At 35.8% G+C, this 13,864-nt stretch overlaps 1 protein-coding gene and 1 long non-coding RNA gene across 10 annotated transcripts in view; one reads left to right on the top strand and one right to left on the bottom strand.

The window, feature by feature from the left end:
- LOC119654823 (hexokinase type 2) overlaps window positions 1–13,864 on the top strand; it is a 265,870-nt gene that overhangs the window by 214,540 nt on the left and 37,466 nt on the right. For 2 of the 7 annotated variants that reach the window (XM_038060384.1, XM_038060385.1), the window contains exon 1: window positions 13,313–13,384. The exons of 4 other annotated variants lie outside the window; for them this stretch is intronic. In XM_038060384.1, coding sequence (XP_037916312.1) covers window positions 13,328–13,384 — 57 coding nt within the window. In that variant the 5' untranslated portion in view covers window positions 13,313–13,327. Of the gene's footprint in view, window positions 1–12,837; window positions 12,970–13,312; window positions 13,385–13,864 lie in introns of those variants that run through there. One more of the 7 variants, XM_038060389.1, reaches the window with a different exon arrangement.
- LOC119654825 lies at window positions 8,418–9,726 on the bottom strand. 3 transcript variants are annotated; one of them, XR_005249855.1, is made up of 4 exons: window positions 9,556–9,726; window positions 9,107–9,463; window positions 8,965–9,032; window positions 8,418–8,911 (listed from the first exon to the last, which is right to left on the bottom strand). It is a non-coding gene; the product is annotated as an uncharacterized LOC119654825 (long non-coding RNA). The 3 variants fall into 3 exon arrangements; XR_005249853.1 differs by having other exon boundaries at window positions 8,418–8,863; XR_005249854.1 differs by having other exon boundaries at window positions 8,418–8,836.

Below are 13,864 nucleotides of genomic sequence, written 5' to 3'. Positions count from 1 at the left end.
TTTAAATATACAAAGGATACGTGCCCCCATCCATAACTTCAGTAAACACGGTTTTGAATGCATTTGTCATACTGGTGTAGTCTACATGATGAGACCTGGCAAAGCTTAGAAGGTCGAAGAATTGTAGAAAATGCTAAGAACATTCGAAAAACTTTTAATGCCGATATCATACAGAATTCAGGAAAATTAATGAAATCTGGAATCCATTTAAGGAGTCATCCATGTTAGATAGAGGAAGTAGTACAAAAAAAGAGTTCAAAAAGCTTGGAGAAAATGACAAAAATTGCAAAATTGTCAAAAGCTTAACCTTGCCCAATATTTTGCTGCTGTGTAGAAAGGAAATTAGGAAGAGAGCGATCCCAATATTGGGAGGTTTTTGTTCGTTGCTACAGTAAAATTACACCAGTGAAAATCGAAAATTGACATCAAGACGGTTAGGTTCAATTACGAAGATGCCAGATTCTTTTTTCCACTCTTTTAATCCACGAACCCTTCTTTTGTCAGAGGCAGCTCATCAAACGATGCTTCACCTAAAAAATTTAAGCCATTTTACATTTATAATAATTTGCAAGGAAGACTGCACTGTATGCATTCAATTCACTGATTTCAGCCAGCAGAGTTATTATCGCCTGGGCATTAACAGGATTGTTTCGTTCTTTCCCCGCTTTACTAATTTTTAGAAGAACTCTTCATATTTTTCGTTACGTTACAAATATTCAAACTCATGTAATCTCTTCGTTGCTATATTCCTCTTGGATTCGCCGTACGAAACGAAGTGCCTATTACCTCTTTAATTATCATAACATGTGCAATTCATATGCGATTTTACTCTTACCTAACTTAATCCATACTTCCCTTCTTCTCTCCTTTCTCTCCCTAATCTTCCTTGGTTTTTTACTTACAAACATATAGGATCAATAAGGACCTTAGTCTTGCACCTACATATATTATACGTAGACTAAAGCATTTCTATATCTGATCAAATTTTCATATCCTCTGGAATCATAATTTCTAATTTGCTACCTATCTTTTCTGGTTGTATAGACGAATAACCGTTATAGCCCCAGCTTAAATCAGTCTATGAATCTCTAACACAATAATATCAAAGTCAACGGCTATAACGTTGTTGTAGGTCGCCTCAGTAACTTTAATTTTGATTTTAGTTTTGTGCTTTTGGCCTAAATCCCGCGAGAATCTAAACGTACACTATAAGTATGGCGTAGAATGCATCATCATCTTCTATCTGCTCTTTTGATTTATCTAGTTAAATAATAACTCCACCTCGAGGTTAAGGCGTAATACTCGTTTAAGTTTATTTTGACAATTGTCTTTTACTATTTATTTTATGTGGTACTTCTTGAAAAAATTATTGCTTAGTAGGAAGAGAAGGTCGATTATTTCTCACTATCATTCGTTAGGAGTTGACTACATTCTGTTCGGGAAATAGCCTGAGTCCTGGGAAATAGGTGATAAGCACGTCATGGAATCCATGCCTATACTCTGTAATGGATGGAAAATGAAAATTTCTGGCCAAAATTCTGGACTACTCTATCCTTATGTTTTCGGCGGTGTTGATTCCGGACAAATCCTTAAGAAATTTGACAAGCGGTCATTTTCAAGCCCCCTAGAATTGGCCAAGATCATGCTGTTAAGGTGAACTTATGAAAGATTTACTTTCATATTTCCAAAATTTGCAAAGTCAAGATTTTGATAGGTTGTTTGATGTGTCCTAGTTGGTGTTGGTCCTCAAACAGTTCTGCCACACTCACCTGACCAACAATGAAGTTTCTGCGATTTCTTCCTCATGAATTAGAATTAAAGAAGGAAGAAAGCATTGGATGTGGGCTATATGCTATTACCAAGCAATTTACTAGTTTCTCCTTGATAATGCGAATTAATTTCGCAATCGGTCGAGGCATGTCAGTTGCAACAATGCCAGTTGAATCTTCAAATAATCTTTTCATAGAGTTTTTAATTCTTATTTCGTACCAGCGTGATTTTCTTATCTTTCCTTGTGCTTGCCATCATTTAAATGAAAAGTTTATATAATAGTTTGGGCCTATACTGTAAAAATCATGTCCATCCATAGAGAGAGGAGATGTTCTTGTATTACTGTCTCGCATCTAGTTGATGATGGACAGGACCAATTGTAGAAAAGCTCTCCCCCCCCCCTCCTTTTTGTCTAAAGAGCCTCCTTTTTGAACTTAAACTGCAACTTTTTTCAATTGGGGTTTTGCCAGAACAGAGGTAACTATTCAGCTATTGCATTGCGATGTGAGTATGAATTATATTCAGGCTAAGAACCACCTAGTTTTGGTGTAAGCTTGACCGAAAATTCATTATAGAAAAAAATTGCCAGAATGCCCAGAACGCTCAAACCGATTTTTACCAGTTTTCTCTCGCGTGTGTTAGAACATGATGACCAAGCAAACTGACTAGGGCCAATAGCTTCCGTTGATGAGCTGTCAGTCAATTAGATTGTAGATGTATTGTCTAGCTATTCGATGATTTCGATTCCACGTCGACTTCAACGCACCACGCCGAGCTGACTATTTGACGGCAAAGCAAGGCTATTGAAAACCCAATCCTTTACATAACCACGTTTGTCTTCCATAGTAGAAGAACTTGTTTTCCGATTCTTCCCACATGAATCCCGCGGCGTCATGTAGATTTGATAGAAACTGTTAAATGTCTTCCAACTGTCTCGCGTATTGACCTCTGGTTATTACGATCCCCCTGAACTTTAGCAAATATCCTCAATTTCTCCCCCAGCGGCAATGGATTGTGAGGCACCCTACAACAGAGCCCCCGCTTTAGAGTTTCACAGTGTATTTACCTCCTATGTTAACTAAGGCAACCCGTCGAACCCTAGACTCCATATTACGAATTTTACAAGGAAATCACTCGGTAGTATAAGGCATATCGAGGCTGATGCTAGTATAATATAGTTTCCTTTAGGAAATCGGATATCTTAACCATTTTTGAATTTTCAAGCCGCCCAGTCTGTACTTTCAAATAATGTCTAGGCTGTTCGTGATATTTCACAGTGAGTGAGTTTTTCTCAAGACCATAGTCTGCAAAAAGTGTCCCAGCACTGTATTTTGCAGGGAGCTTATATCACAAAAAGAAAGAAAGGGGAAAACGACTGGCTTATCAGAAATAGGTCCACTGCTCCCCTTTCTTTCATATGATGGACAAAGTTGATTTAACTTTGATTGAACCCAAACGAAAACTTGCAATCTGCTGTAAACGTTGTAACATTCGGCAACAAGGTAGGAATAGATTCTGGAGTATGCCCTGAATAATTCAAATTTTTCCTTTCTACTCTCAGGATATCCCCTAACTTTTCATATTCACTTTTTGAAGCAATTTGTGCCATGGTATGCAATATCCAAACTAAACATATGAAATCTTTGTTCTACAAAATATACTTCTAATGTATATATATCTGCACATACTTTCGTTTTTTACTAAAAAACGAAATTAAATAAATTAGATAAATCGCCCATAAGACAGCATGAATAACCAGTTTATTCACCTAAGTTTAACGGGATTATAACAAGATTCCGAAGTATTTATATTTGAGAGGGAATATACTAAATTTGCATACAATCCAGTGTGTACGAGTATATGTAGTCAAGCTGAAATCGCAAACGCTCAATAAATTGCAGCATTTTTGTATTCGAATGAAAACCTTTAAAATATTTAAGATATTCAATTCAGATAGTTTATATAGTACATATAATGCGCTGACGAAAAAGGTTGTTATCTAAACTTTGGATTGTTTGAAGACAAACAGGTTCCTTTGTAAGGCAGGTGATTTTATGTTTCGATCTGTTATATGTTATGGCCAACGCGCTCTAAATACTTATTATAGGAAAACTTGGATACGGTAATCTTCCATAATCTAACCTAAAGGGGTTAGGTTTCGAATCCTAATCAAAAAAATACCATAAAGTCGTATTATATTAGATTTTGCAGGCACACGACCTGCAAATATGATAGATATGTAATTCACAACAGCACGATGATCTACTAAGGTTGTATAGCCCCAAATGGCTTGGACCCCAACGAAAAGTAGGTCTTAATTTTGAGACCTAAGAACGTACCTCAAGAATTGCAGTAGTGTTAAACTGTGCATTAAAAGCAATATCTGTCATTTGCAATCAGATACCCAGTCTACAAACCTCGACTAACTGCTTAGATTGATACATGACTTATGAAACGATTCGCTCTGTCCGTGTTTGGTACATATATGTATATACAATAGCGCCAGCTAATAAATCTAACAACCGGACTCTGTAGTCTACGTAATGCATACATTTATCAAGTATCTAGTTTTGTTCTATAATACATAGCTTGTATCTACGTCTTGTCTGCCTACATGAATGTTTTATTCGGTTTCGATTTCTTTATCAGTTCTTGTTTTATACAAACCGGAATAATGATAAAATAATGCACTAAAATTTGAAATTGATATTAAAAAGTTGTTGGACAAGATGAATGCCATTCTCTGAAAAAACGGAATAATTTAATATTTTAATATAATAATAATGAATTATATTACTGTAGAACTAGTGCTTTTTTAATTTGTCAAAGTTTGAGTAGCTATAAGAAAGGTGAACTTGTTGAGGTTTTTTTTCAGTAAAATTTGACGAACTTGCTTGAATTTTATTCCGTGAGGAATGAGAGCACCTCAAGATCAGTTGAAAATAGATAAAAAACATTCTCGTAGCAGTTTCGAGCCCCTAAACTACATTGAAGTTCAATAATTGATATATATGTTTGTAGACGGTTACCACTGACCGCTGAACGCGACATAGAGTGTCAAAAACGTCTACGCCCATGTTCAAGCTCCCTCTGATATACATATATATGATTAAATTGAAATTTTCAAATGGTTTCCGAAATTGTCAACATGCATTTATGGGATTCCCTTTCCCCTCCTCATTTCAAATCATTTTGTCGAATCCTCGACAACAGGTGTCTGGGATGTATTTGTATAAGTCCGGTCTCTAAAAATAGGCACATACGTGTGCCTGTACCATAGGATTGGGGAGACGACTGTGTGTCTGGAGATATTGGTACAAATCTGCATCACGCAATATATTTTTTTACGAAATCTAAATCTCCAATCCAATCTATCCATAAAAATTCTGTATCCTGTTACGCTCCTCAATCTCCAAATCAGTAACTCGCTTTTCAAACCAGTTATTTTCCCATGGAAGAGTTTGGGAGATTCAAAAATTTTAAGGGATTGAAACACAACGCCGTCTCCGTCACTAACAGTGGTTTTTATTTTACAAATATCGATGTTTCAGGAACAACTTTTTCGCTTCTTCAGTGCTGGTTGTCTTCTCGCCTACTTAATCAATTTTTTTTACTTGCCTTAGTTGGTTATCTATGCGTTTTTGGAGACAATGCACATATTCCCATTTTTCAAGTTGGCAATGTAATCTATCTATATATATTTAAAGACCAAAAAATTTAGATAAAATTCCTTCGAAATTGACAGATCCGGCATCAGTATATTTGTTTTGCGACTTATTGAGACTTTGCCAAAATGTTGATGTGAGCTTACATCCACTACCTTCACCGTTAGTCCCATTTCTTTGTACTTTGAATTCTCCAAAAATTGTAACACTTTTTTAATGTTTACGCATATTTTTTGATAAGTATTCATTTGGTTTGAAAAAGCTCCTATAAGTCGAGGTTCATAGTGGGCCCATTTTGGTCTCTGTACTAGCTGTTCTTGTTCCCTGGCTTTATTTCGTCGCTGATTTGCTCTAGTAATAAATCTATTATTCATATGGCTTCAGCTTCCCTTGCCTATCATTTTGCCTCCCAGTTTAGGTACTCACTTCATGTGAGATCTGGAGATGCCACCAATCTTCTCCAGTGAATAGACAATCTGATACAAAGTCCACTTTTATTGGCAGAGTAGTAGGTAAGATAACCTATGCTAAATAGATAGATTCCATGGTTTCTAAAACTTGGAAAGGAATTGCAAGATTGTGCTGAAGATTTGTCAATTTACTATCAACAGAGCTGCCTTTATATTGGAGGACCTTCATCAGTTAAGAATAAATGATCCACTCAGCATTACACCTTTGTATCTGTATAGTATCAGGTTTTTGTCAAGAATTGTGTTTTCAGAATAGCTAAATAAAATTGGTTAACCAATCAATTAATTGGGTTCTCAATGAACTCGACAAATACCTAAACCGATAAAATGGTCTTACTCCATTGTATCCAATTTCAATCCTCTGTAATACAGACTGAATTCTACGGTTTATTTTATCGATAAATTTACATCAAGGAAACGTTTTGGATACACAGTGGCACCTAAGGGTTCCATTCTGCAATTTATCTCTTATCTATTATAAAATATCTTACGAATAAGACGCGACTGAAAACAGAACGAATCAGATCTCCCACTTCAAGAGTTAATGAAACATAAAAAGAATAATACCGACGGCGAAAATATGACCAAATCAGAGCTACTTCTTCTACTGCTTAAATATAAGAAAACCCAGGTGTGACAATTTGACAATCTGCGAATTTGAACTTCCAATTCAGGGGCTGTTGAAACATCTTAACAACATGGTCTACGGATTACACACCTTGTATCAAAAGCGTCTAATTTCAGAGCTGCTGCAAATTCCATAGAGCCAAACACATTATGTGATGCTGAACGCTCATGACAAGCTCGATCAAGATTGAAAATGGATCCCAATATACCAGCCTTCAATTAAAATAAATACTACGATTACAAAATGCATCGAAATGTCATCATTTATCTAATGGCTATATTGAACTTACATTGTCGCGCTTTGAAGTAAGAAGAAATGTCTGGTATGTGTTGTTCCATTGACAAGGTGAATTTTTCACTACTGACTCAGCCACCAGAGCACTTGTAACGCATATTGCTGGAGCTACTTAAGAATGCAAACACTGACAATATGTTCGCAAATACAATACACGCTTCCAAATGGCATTATTTGCAGCGACAAATATTGTAAAATATGGTAATTTTACATCCACATTCATAGTCTTTCCAGTATCTGAAGAATATCCGCAGTTTTGGCAAATATACACATGCAGAACAACGTTTGCCGGTTTTAGCTAGTATTTTGTAAATGTCACTGAAAGAGTGAAAAGCGACTACCAGTCGAAGATGCTATCTTATGTGCTTCGTTAGCTCCTTTTTTGCCTACCCATTACCACACCCACTCTCGGTCAAAACGGTTTATGGGTGGTAATTTGAAACGCAGATACCACCAAATTTGACGTAAGGAACTACTCTTTCAAAGAAGGCCATAAGAAAGTCGATTTTTTTAAAATTCTAGACATCCACATGTCAGCCGTTTTTGGGTCTGATACAAAAATGCTAATACCGGACTAATAATCACTTAAGAAAGAAACTGAAATTAGATTGGGTAACACTAAGGAAACCTAAGCGCGAGAGATTTGAAACTAGCTAAATTAGAAAAGTGTGTGAAACCATAAACTAAAGATAAGAAATTTACTAAACTCTTCAGAATAGGGATAGAAAATATGTAGGCAGTCATCAGAGCAAATAAAAAGTATCCACTCAGGGAGGACGACACTTTAGTATGCTCGATCATGGTTTTAAGCCAAGTGGACCCAAGAGACTCTCAAATCACCATCTAGCGTACCAACCTTTAGCTGGCCAGTACTCGTAACCAATGGGGCAATGACACATTCGTTGATACGTCCTTTACAAAGGACGCCAGTTGTGAAACGACATTCTATCTAGGTGGCCTTAATGGGTAAAGCAATTTCATAGGGCAGTTCATCATAGGCTAAAAGCATTGGTTTCAGATACTTAAATCGCTCGGGTACAATCTAACACGCGCAGATACATGTAGTATGGATGTATGCTCCTTGCACTTTAAACAATTGTTTGCTAGTTGCGTAATTTACTTGGAAATAATTCACATAATACAAAATTTAGGGAGGTGATGCTATTTCATTCCGGACTTTGTTAGTAGTTCAGTCATAAAAAAAGTATCTATAAATGCAGCCTCAACCTTGTTTCCATGAATGCACTTCCAAAATTAGAAAAAAAAAATCCGGTTTTGAGTAATATAATGTTTTTGTTGTTCCATTCAAATGACTGGCGCTAACTCTGCTCCTGGAATCCTTCATTATAATTAAATTTTGAATCATAGAATATAGAAAGGAAAATAATATTTGAATTAGATTTTGAAGATTATTGCCATAATAATTATTACTCCATTGAAAATCATGTGATACTGAGGTGTATTCTTGGATATACTATATGTACATTTCTGTTTGTATATAATCTTTAATAAAACATTGCGTAGGATAGTATAAAATCAAGACATCACAACACAAAATAAAAACATCGTGACCATAATATGTCTTTATTGACGCATTAATTAAATCGTTAAAAGACGTGATAAATGACACTTTAATTAAGATGTGTGATATCAAGATGATAGAGACAATAAAAATCTTATTTGTTCCTACATCAAACAATATAGCAAATTACAAAATAAAGCACATGTATACGTAGAAAGATTCAATTTGTTTACCATATGTTCAGTAGAATTTTTTTCTCACTTTATTCCAAACATATGTCATCACGTCTCTAATGACTTACCTGATGACAATAGATATGAAGTTTATCCGGTGTGATCAAGATTGTTTTTTGCAAATATCCGTAAAGCAATTACTGCTCTTATGGTTATTTCAGCTATTTGCCAAAAATTAAATAAATTTGATTGGAGTTATAAACACCACCTCAAAGACATTTTATGGTGGCTTAAATCAGCTTTCGTGGGCAGTCCTTTTAAAAAATTGGAACTTTTTAATGCTAATTGGTGTTTTGAGATGTAGACGAAAAGATTTGTATTTAAAAAAGCTGTTTATAAACTTGAATAGTCATTACAGATCAGTAAACAAAATTATATTTACCCCGTTATCTTCCAAAGGAATCCTTTACTAATTTTTATCAAGTTTTATGGCTCCCATATTGCTTGAAGCTTGAGGCAACAGTCTAAATTATTTTATCAAAACACAAAATCCCCTAATACAGGGGTTTAAGGATTTATCTTACTATTCCAGCCAGCGGTTTTCAATAATGAGTAACGGACATTGTATGTATCTATGAGTTTCTAGAGGCAATGATTCTATAACAATTGAGAAAAGAGTCTTCTATATCGAGGCTATATCATCACCGCTAGTTACGCCAATTTACAATACATCGAAAAGGCGTAGAAACTTAATGAAATCAATCGACATCAATTGACTGCGGTTATTCCATTGCCCCATCCATGCATCGGTACTTTTCAACACCGCATCGTGACAAGATTAAATTTCACACTAGAAAAATTTAATAAAATTCTTCTTTACGGTATTCGCAATTGCACTTGTAAAATAATCAATTTGTTATCTAAGATTCTCGCATTTGTATCTAAAATTGAATAATAAATCGAATTGAAACGCTTTCCCATAGGAGAAGACGTCACAAAATTAAAGAAAATAAAATCATCTGCAAACAAATACTTTCTAAAGGCACGGAAAATTCAAGACAATGTTCTTCGAAAAGTGAATGGAAAAATTCGCCAACGAATCCATGTGGGAAAAAAAACTAGAACGACAATCTTTTAGGTATTTAAACTTAGTGAAATACGCCATTTCATATAATGTGAATAGCTAATTTTTATCGCCCGCCTATTTTTGATATTTTTTGAAATTTTAAAAAGTCACATGGTTCGCTCACACGACTTTTTAAGGAGAGAGTTGGTAAGGGTCGGGCACACGATATGAAAAGCCGTCCGGTAGTGGAAATAAAGATGTTTGTTTATTATATCTTTGAAATTCCGTTTCCGCTAGTTAAGTCAGGAAAATATTCTCAGAAAAATAAACGATAATCGAATAAAAATAACAAAATAAGTGTTAGCTCTGAATTCTGTTTGAGATGCGTGCTAAAGTCATTTTTAAATACGGTGAAGAATACCTTGGTAGATACAAGATACTTTGGGATATATATGAGGTGATATTGTGATGTTTGTTAATGTTTGTATCGCGCTCGGTGATAGTGATGCGATATTGCAGTCTAAGGTGATATCACTTTTGTGTTCACTTGATTAACGCATTTTTCAAAAAGTCTTACCGAAGACCAAAAATCGCCTATGCACTCGACTACTATATGTTATTTTGATCTGATTTTCCGTTATATCTGCGTATACAGACCCGCCAGGTTTGGGGTCATTTATAGTATATTTGAAATGGCATTTTTTCCTGGGATTGAATATTTGGGATAACCTCCTAAATGGTTGGACTAAACAAACTATAATAGCAAGCTTGCTGGACTATCTAACAAAAATCATATATACGTTTTGTTGCAGTTTCCTTGTGTATAATAAATGGTGTACCTTATATACCTAAATATTTTTCTTGTTTATTGAGAGATATACGTATATTTAAAAACCATTTTTTCTTCTATTTTCAGGTAAGTTTTGGTACAAATTTTCAAGAATTTCCATTGACTAATATAATTGTAAGTATATAAAACTTCTACAACATGGTATGGAAAAATATCGCTGAAATAAGAAGAAATAGATGCCAAGGCCTAGGAATATTAAACCAAACGATAAGTACTAGATGACTAGAATCTCTCGAATATTGTACCTTGCAACTTTGGCCCTAATAATTGCTAAATGGATCGAAAATGGAGAATGCTTTGCCAGATTTCAATGATCAAGGGCAAACTAAGTAATAAATTCATCCATCAACACTATTTGTTCAAATAAAGTATTTAAACAGTGACGAAGGGAGTAGCTGATTCCTGAAATACGGCATAATAGCGAGAAATGTAGTGAATGTAGAAAGAGCTTTTTTCTTTCTTTTGAAAAAAAGCCCAAAAATTACTATAGAAAATTGCTAATTTGACAGCTCTTCTAATCTTCTTCATGTCATAGCACCCGGTGTAAATTTAAAAAACAACAGGTATCTCTTGCAAAAACAACATCTTCAAGAAAATATTCTTCAAGTTTTGAACCAGACTCATGGGTTCGCTTCTTCGCATCGATTTGATTTAACTCTTCCTAGTTAGCATTTCGATTTCATCGATGTACTTCCAATCAGAATCAGAAGCTCGTATTTTTTATGAAGGTTCTGTAACCTACCATTCGTGTCTGCAACGGGCGAGAAACCGTAAAGTAAAAGTTTCAGGTTCCTAAAATCCTACAAAAGAACGTGTGGCGGAATGCGTCAAATTCTATACATGTTATTCCATCGCACCTGGTACTAATGCTCGTCCATGGTACTATGTAGATTTGAGTAGAAAGTATAATCAGATTCCCATCAGGATCGTCTTAGAGGCACTGTCATTTAAAATGGTCCATATTTAGAGCTGCGCATATATGCTGTTTACTAGTCAGATATATCACAAAATGTAGCCACCTTGTCTTTTCAGAATGTATGATGATTTATGACTATGATCTTGCCAGTCCTCATGTATTCCTCGGAAACTTGGGTTCTTAGTAAGAAAAATTGCGAACTCTTGGCCGCGTTCGAGAGAAGAATCCTCCGAAGAATTTTTGGCCCCCTACATGAGGATGAACGATTCCGTAGCCTACACAATGACGAAATCTATGAGCGATACCATGACCGTCCGGTTGTGGATAAAATCCGGCTCAATAGGTTACGGTGGGCGGGTCACTTAATCCGTATGGATGAAGATGATCCCACCCGGAAAGTCTATAAGGGCAATATCTATGGTAGGAAAAGAAGACGAGGCAGACCCTGCCTAAAATGGAGCGATTGCGTGGGCCAGGACGCCAGACAGCTTTTAGGGATATCGAATTGGTGGACCTCGGCGCAAAACCGGGATGTCTGGAGTTCCTTATTAAGGCAGGCCTAGACCGGATACCGGTTGTTGCGCCGTTGATGATGATGATGATGATGATTTATGAGGAAAGAGAAGCAGATTGCCTCACTCTTCTTTCAAAAGGATTAACTATATACACTGTTAAGTCTCCTTCATTTAATTGACTTAGTTTGCGGAGTCAAAGGAGAACTCTGGAATGTAGCAATTCAGTTCGTTTACTTGTGGTAAAAACCAGCTGCAGCTGCAGTGCTCGCGTTACCTAATCCGTATAGGTGAGGGTGATCTATTCTGAAAGTCTGTAGAGGTAATATCTATGATAGAAAAAAAGAATGTGGTTTTGACCCTGCCTCAGATGGCGCAACGGCGTAGGCTATGACGTCAGACAATCGTTAGGGATATCGTATTGGTAGAGCTCGATGCAAATCCGAGATGTTTGGAATTTCTAATTATGGCAGACCTAGAGCAGACACCGTTTTTTGCACTAGTAATGATGATGGTGATGAATTCATCAATGGTACTCAGATTCAGAGTCACGGTCTAGTAGCGCTCACAAGATTAATGATTTGAACAGGTTGAACCAATTTTGGTGTCTAACTTCGTGATGTGCTACATGCTTCAATGCAAGCAAACGATGGTCCAATGTCAGCTTAACCGAACTGAAATAAATGATTTACTCCAATGTTGGCATATTCAACCCAGAAATGTAATGGTCTGCTTCTTTCAAGGACTCACCAATTTTTGCTCACTAAAGACCCATGATTACAGAATATCCAATACTTTTCCCAAAACAATCAATTTTGCACTTTTTCCATGATATAGTGATATTTAGCCTTGAATGTCAACAAAATATGCACAAGTTCACTAATACTTGTGAATTCGGCAATATGAATTTTCGCGGCTCTATGTATTAATCCATTCGAAAATATTTTAAAGTGACGTTTAAAATATCCAAATTGTACAATTTAAGGTTTTAAAGCTCTTTGTGCTTTTAGTATTTTTATTTAACAAAATTCACCAAAAAAATAGAATCATGAAAAATCACCTCTAAAATGAAAAGGCGACGACGGATTGCCGCATTGACCAAGGTATCAATCAGATTCAGTTAATTATTCGTTTTTATGTTAATTTATTCTGGTTATCTTTCATCACATGTTTCTCTAATTATGCAAAGTTAACCATCATTCAACCGTTTGACATTTTCCATACGTCAGTTAGGGTTCGAATCCAAATTTGAAAATATCAAAATATGCCTCAAATAGATTTGCCGATACCAGTTTTTGATATATTGTAATGTATAAAGTGCCAAGTGAATTATGCTCAATTATTCAATGCAATTAATTTTTGACAAGTTTAATCATTTATAATAGTGCTATACATGCAGTTAGAAGCATCAATTATTTTGTTTGTATGAAATTTTTGGAGAACGTTCTTGGAAGTATTCGAATGGTTATTACGAGGCCAAGTATATTTAGAAAAGATCACAGGAGTAAAGAAGAGCAGGTGAGTTGCTTTATCTGTGTAGTGAACGGGAGCGGAATGGTGGAAATCCGGAAATATTCCTTTTTGAACTTTTTTGACATCACGTACGTTGCTTTTATATACAGCGAAGCATTCAGTTTTTGGCAACTCTGCAATCTAAATGATTTCACTTTGATCCCTAAAGAGTTTATATGTATTTTGAAGATATTAGAAGATCTTATTTTCGCCAATCATAATGGCGTTCCTGCTCCCGAAAAGAAGAAGAGATTGGTCGCAACAAAAACGCACCATTGTTTGCATTGGATAAATAGATCCAATTGGTCCGGACTGAACTTGATATCACTAACACCTTGTTTTTCTTCAGTCTTTGTTCCGTCCAGAAGCAGGGTCAGCTCACCGTGATCGATTCCGCCATTTTGCTGTGTCAAACGCTTGATGTGAATGTAGTCGCGAGGTTTTCAGCGTGTCAAGCCACCGTTATTTTAGCCCGCCTAGTGGTCG

This window comes from Hermetia illucens, chromosome 4 (genome assembly GCF_905115235.1).
Source record: "Hermetia illucens chromosome 4, iHerIll2.2.curated.20191125, whole genome shotgun sequence".
NCBI lineage: Eukaryota > Metazoa > Arthropoda > Insecta > Diptera > Stratiomyidae > Hermetia > Hermetia illucens.
Note: the sequence above shows the minus strand (reverse complement) of the source record. Positions and strands in the feature narration are given on the sequence as shown.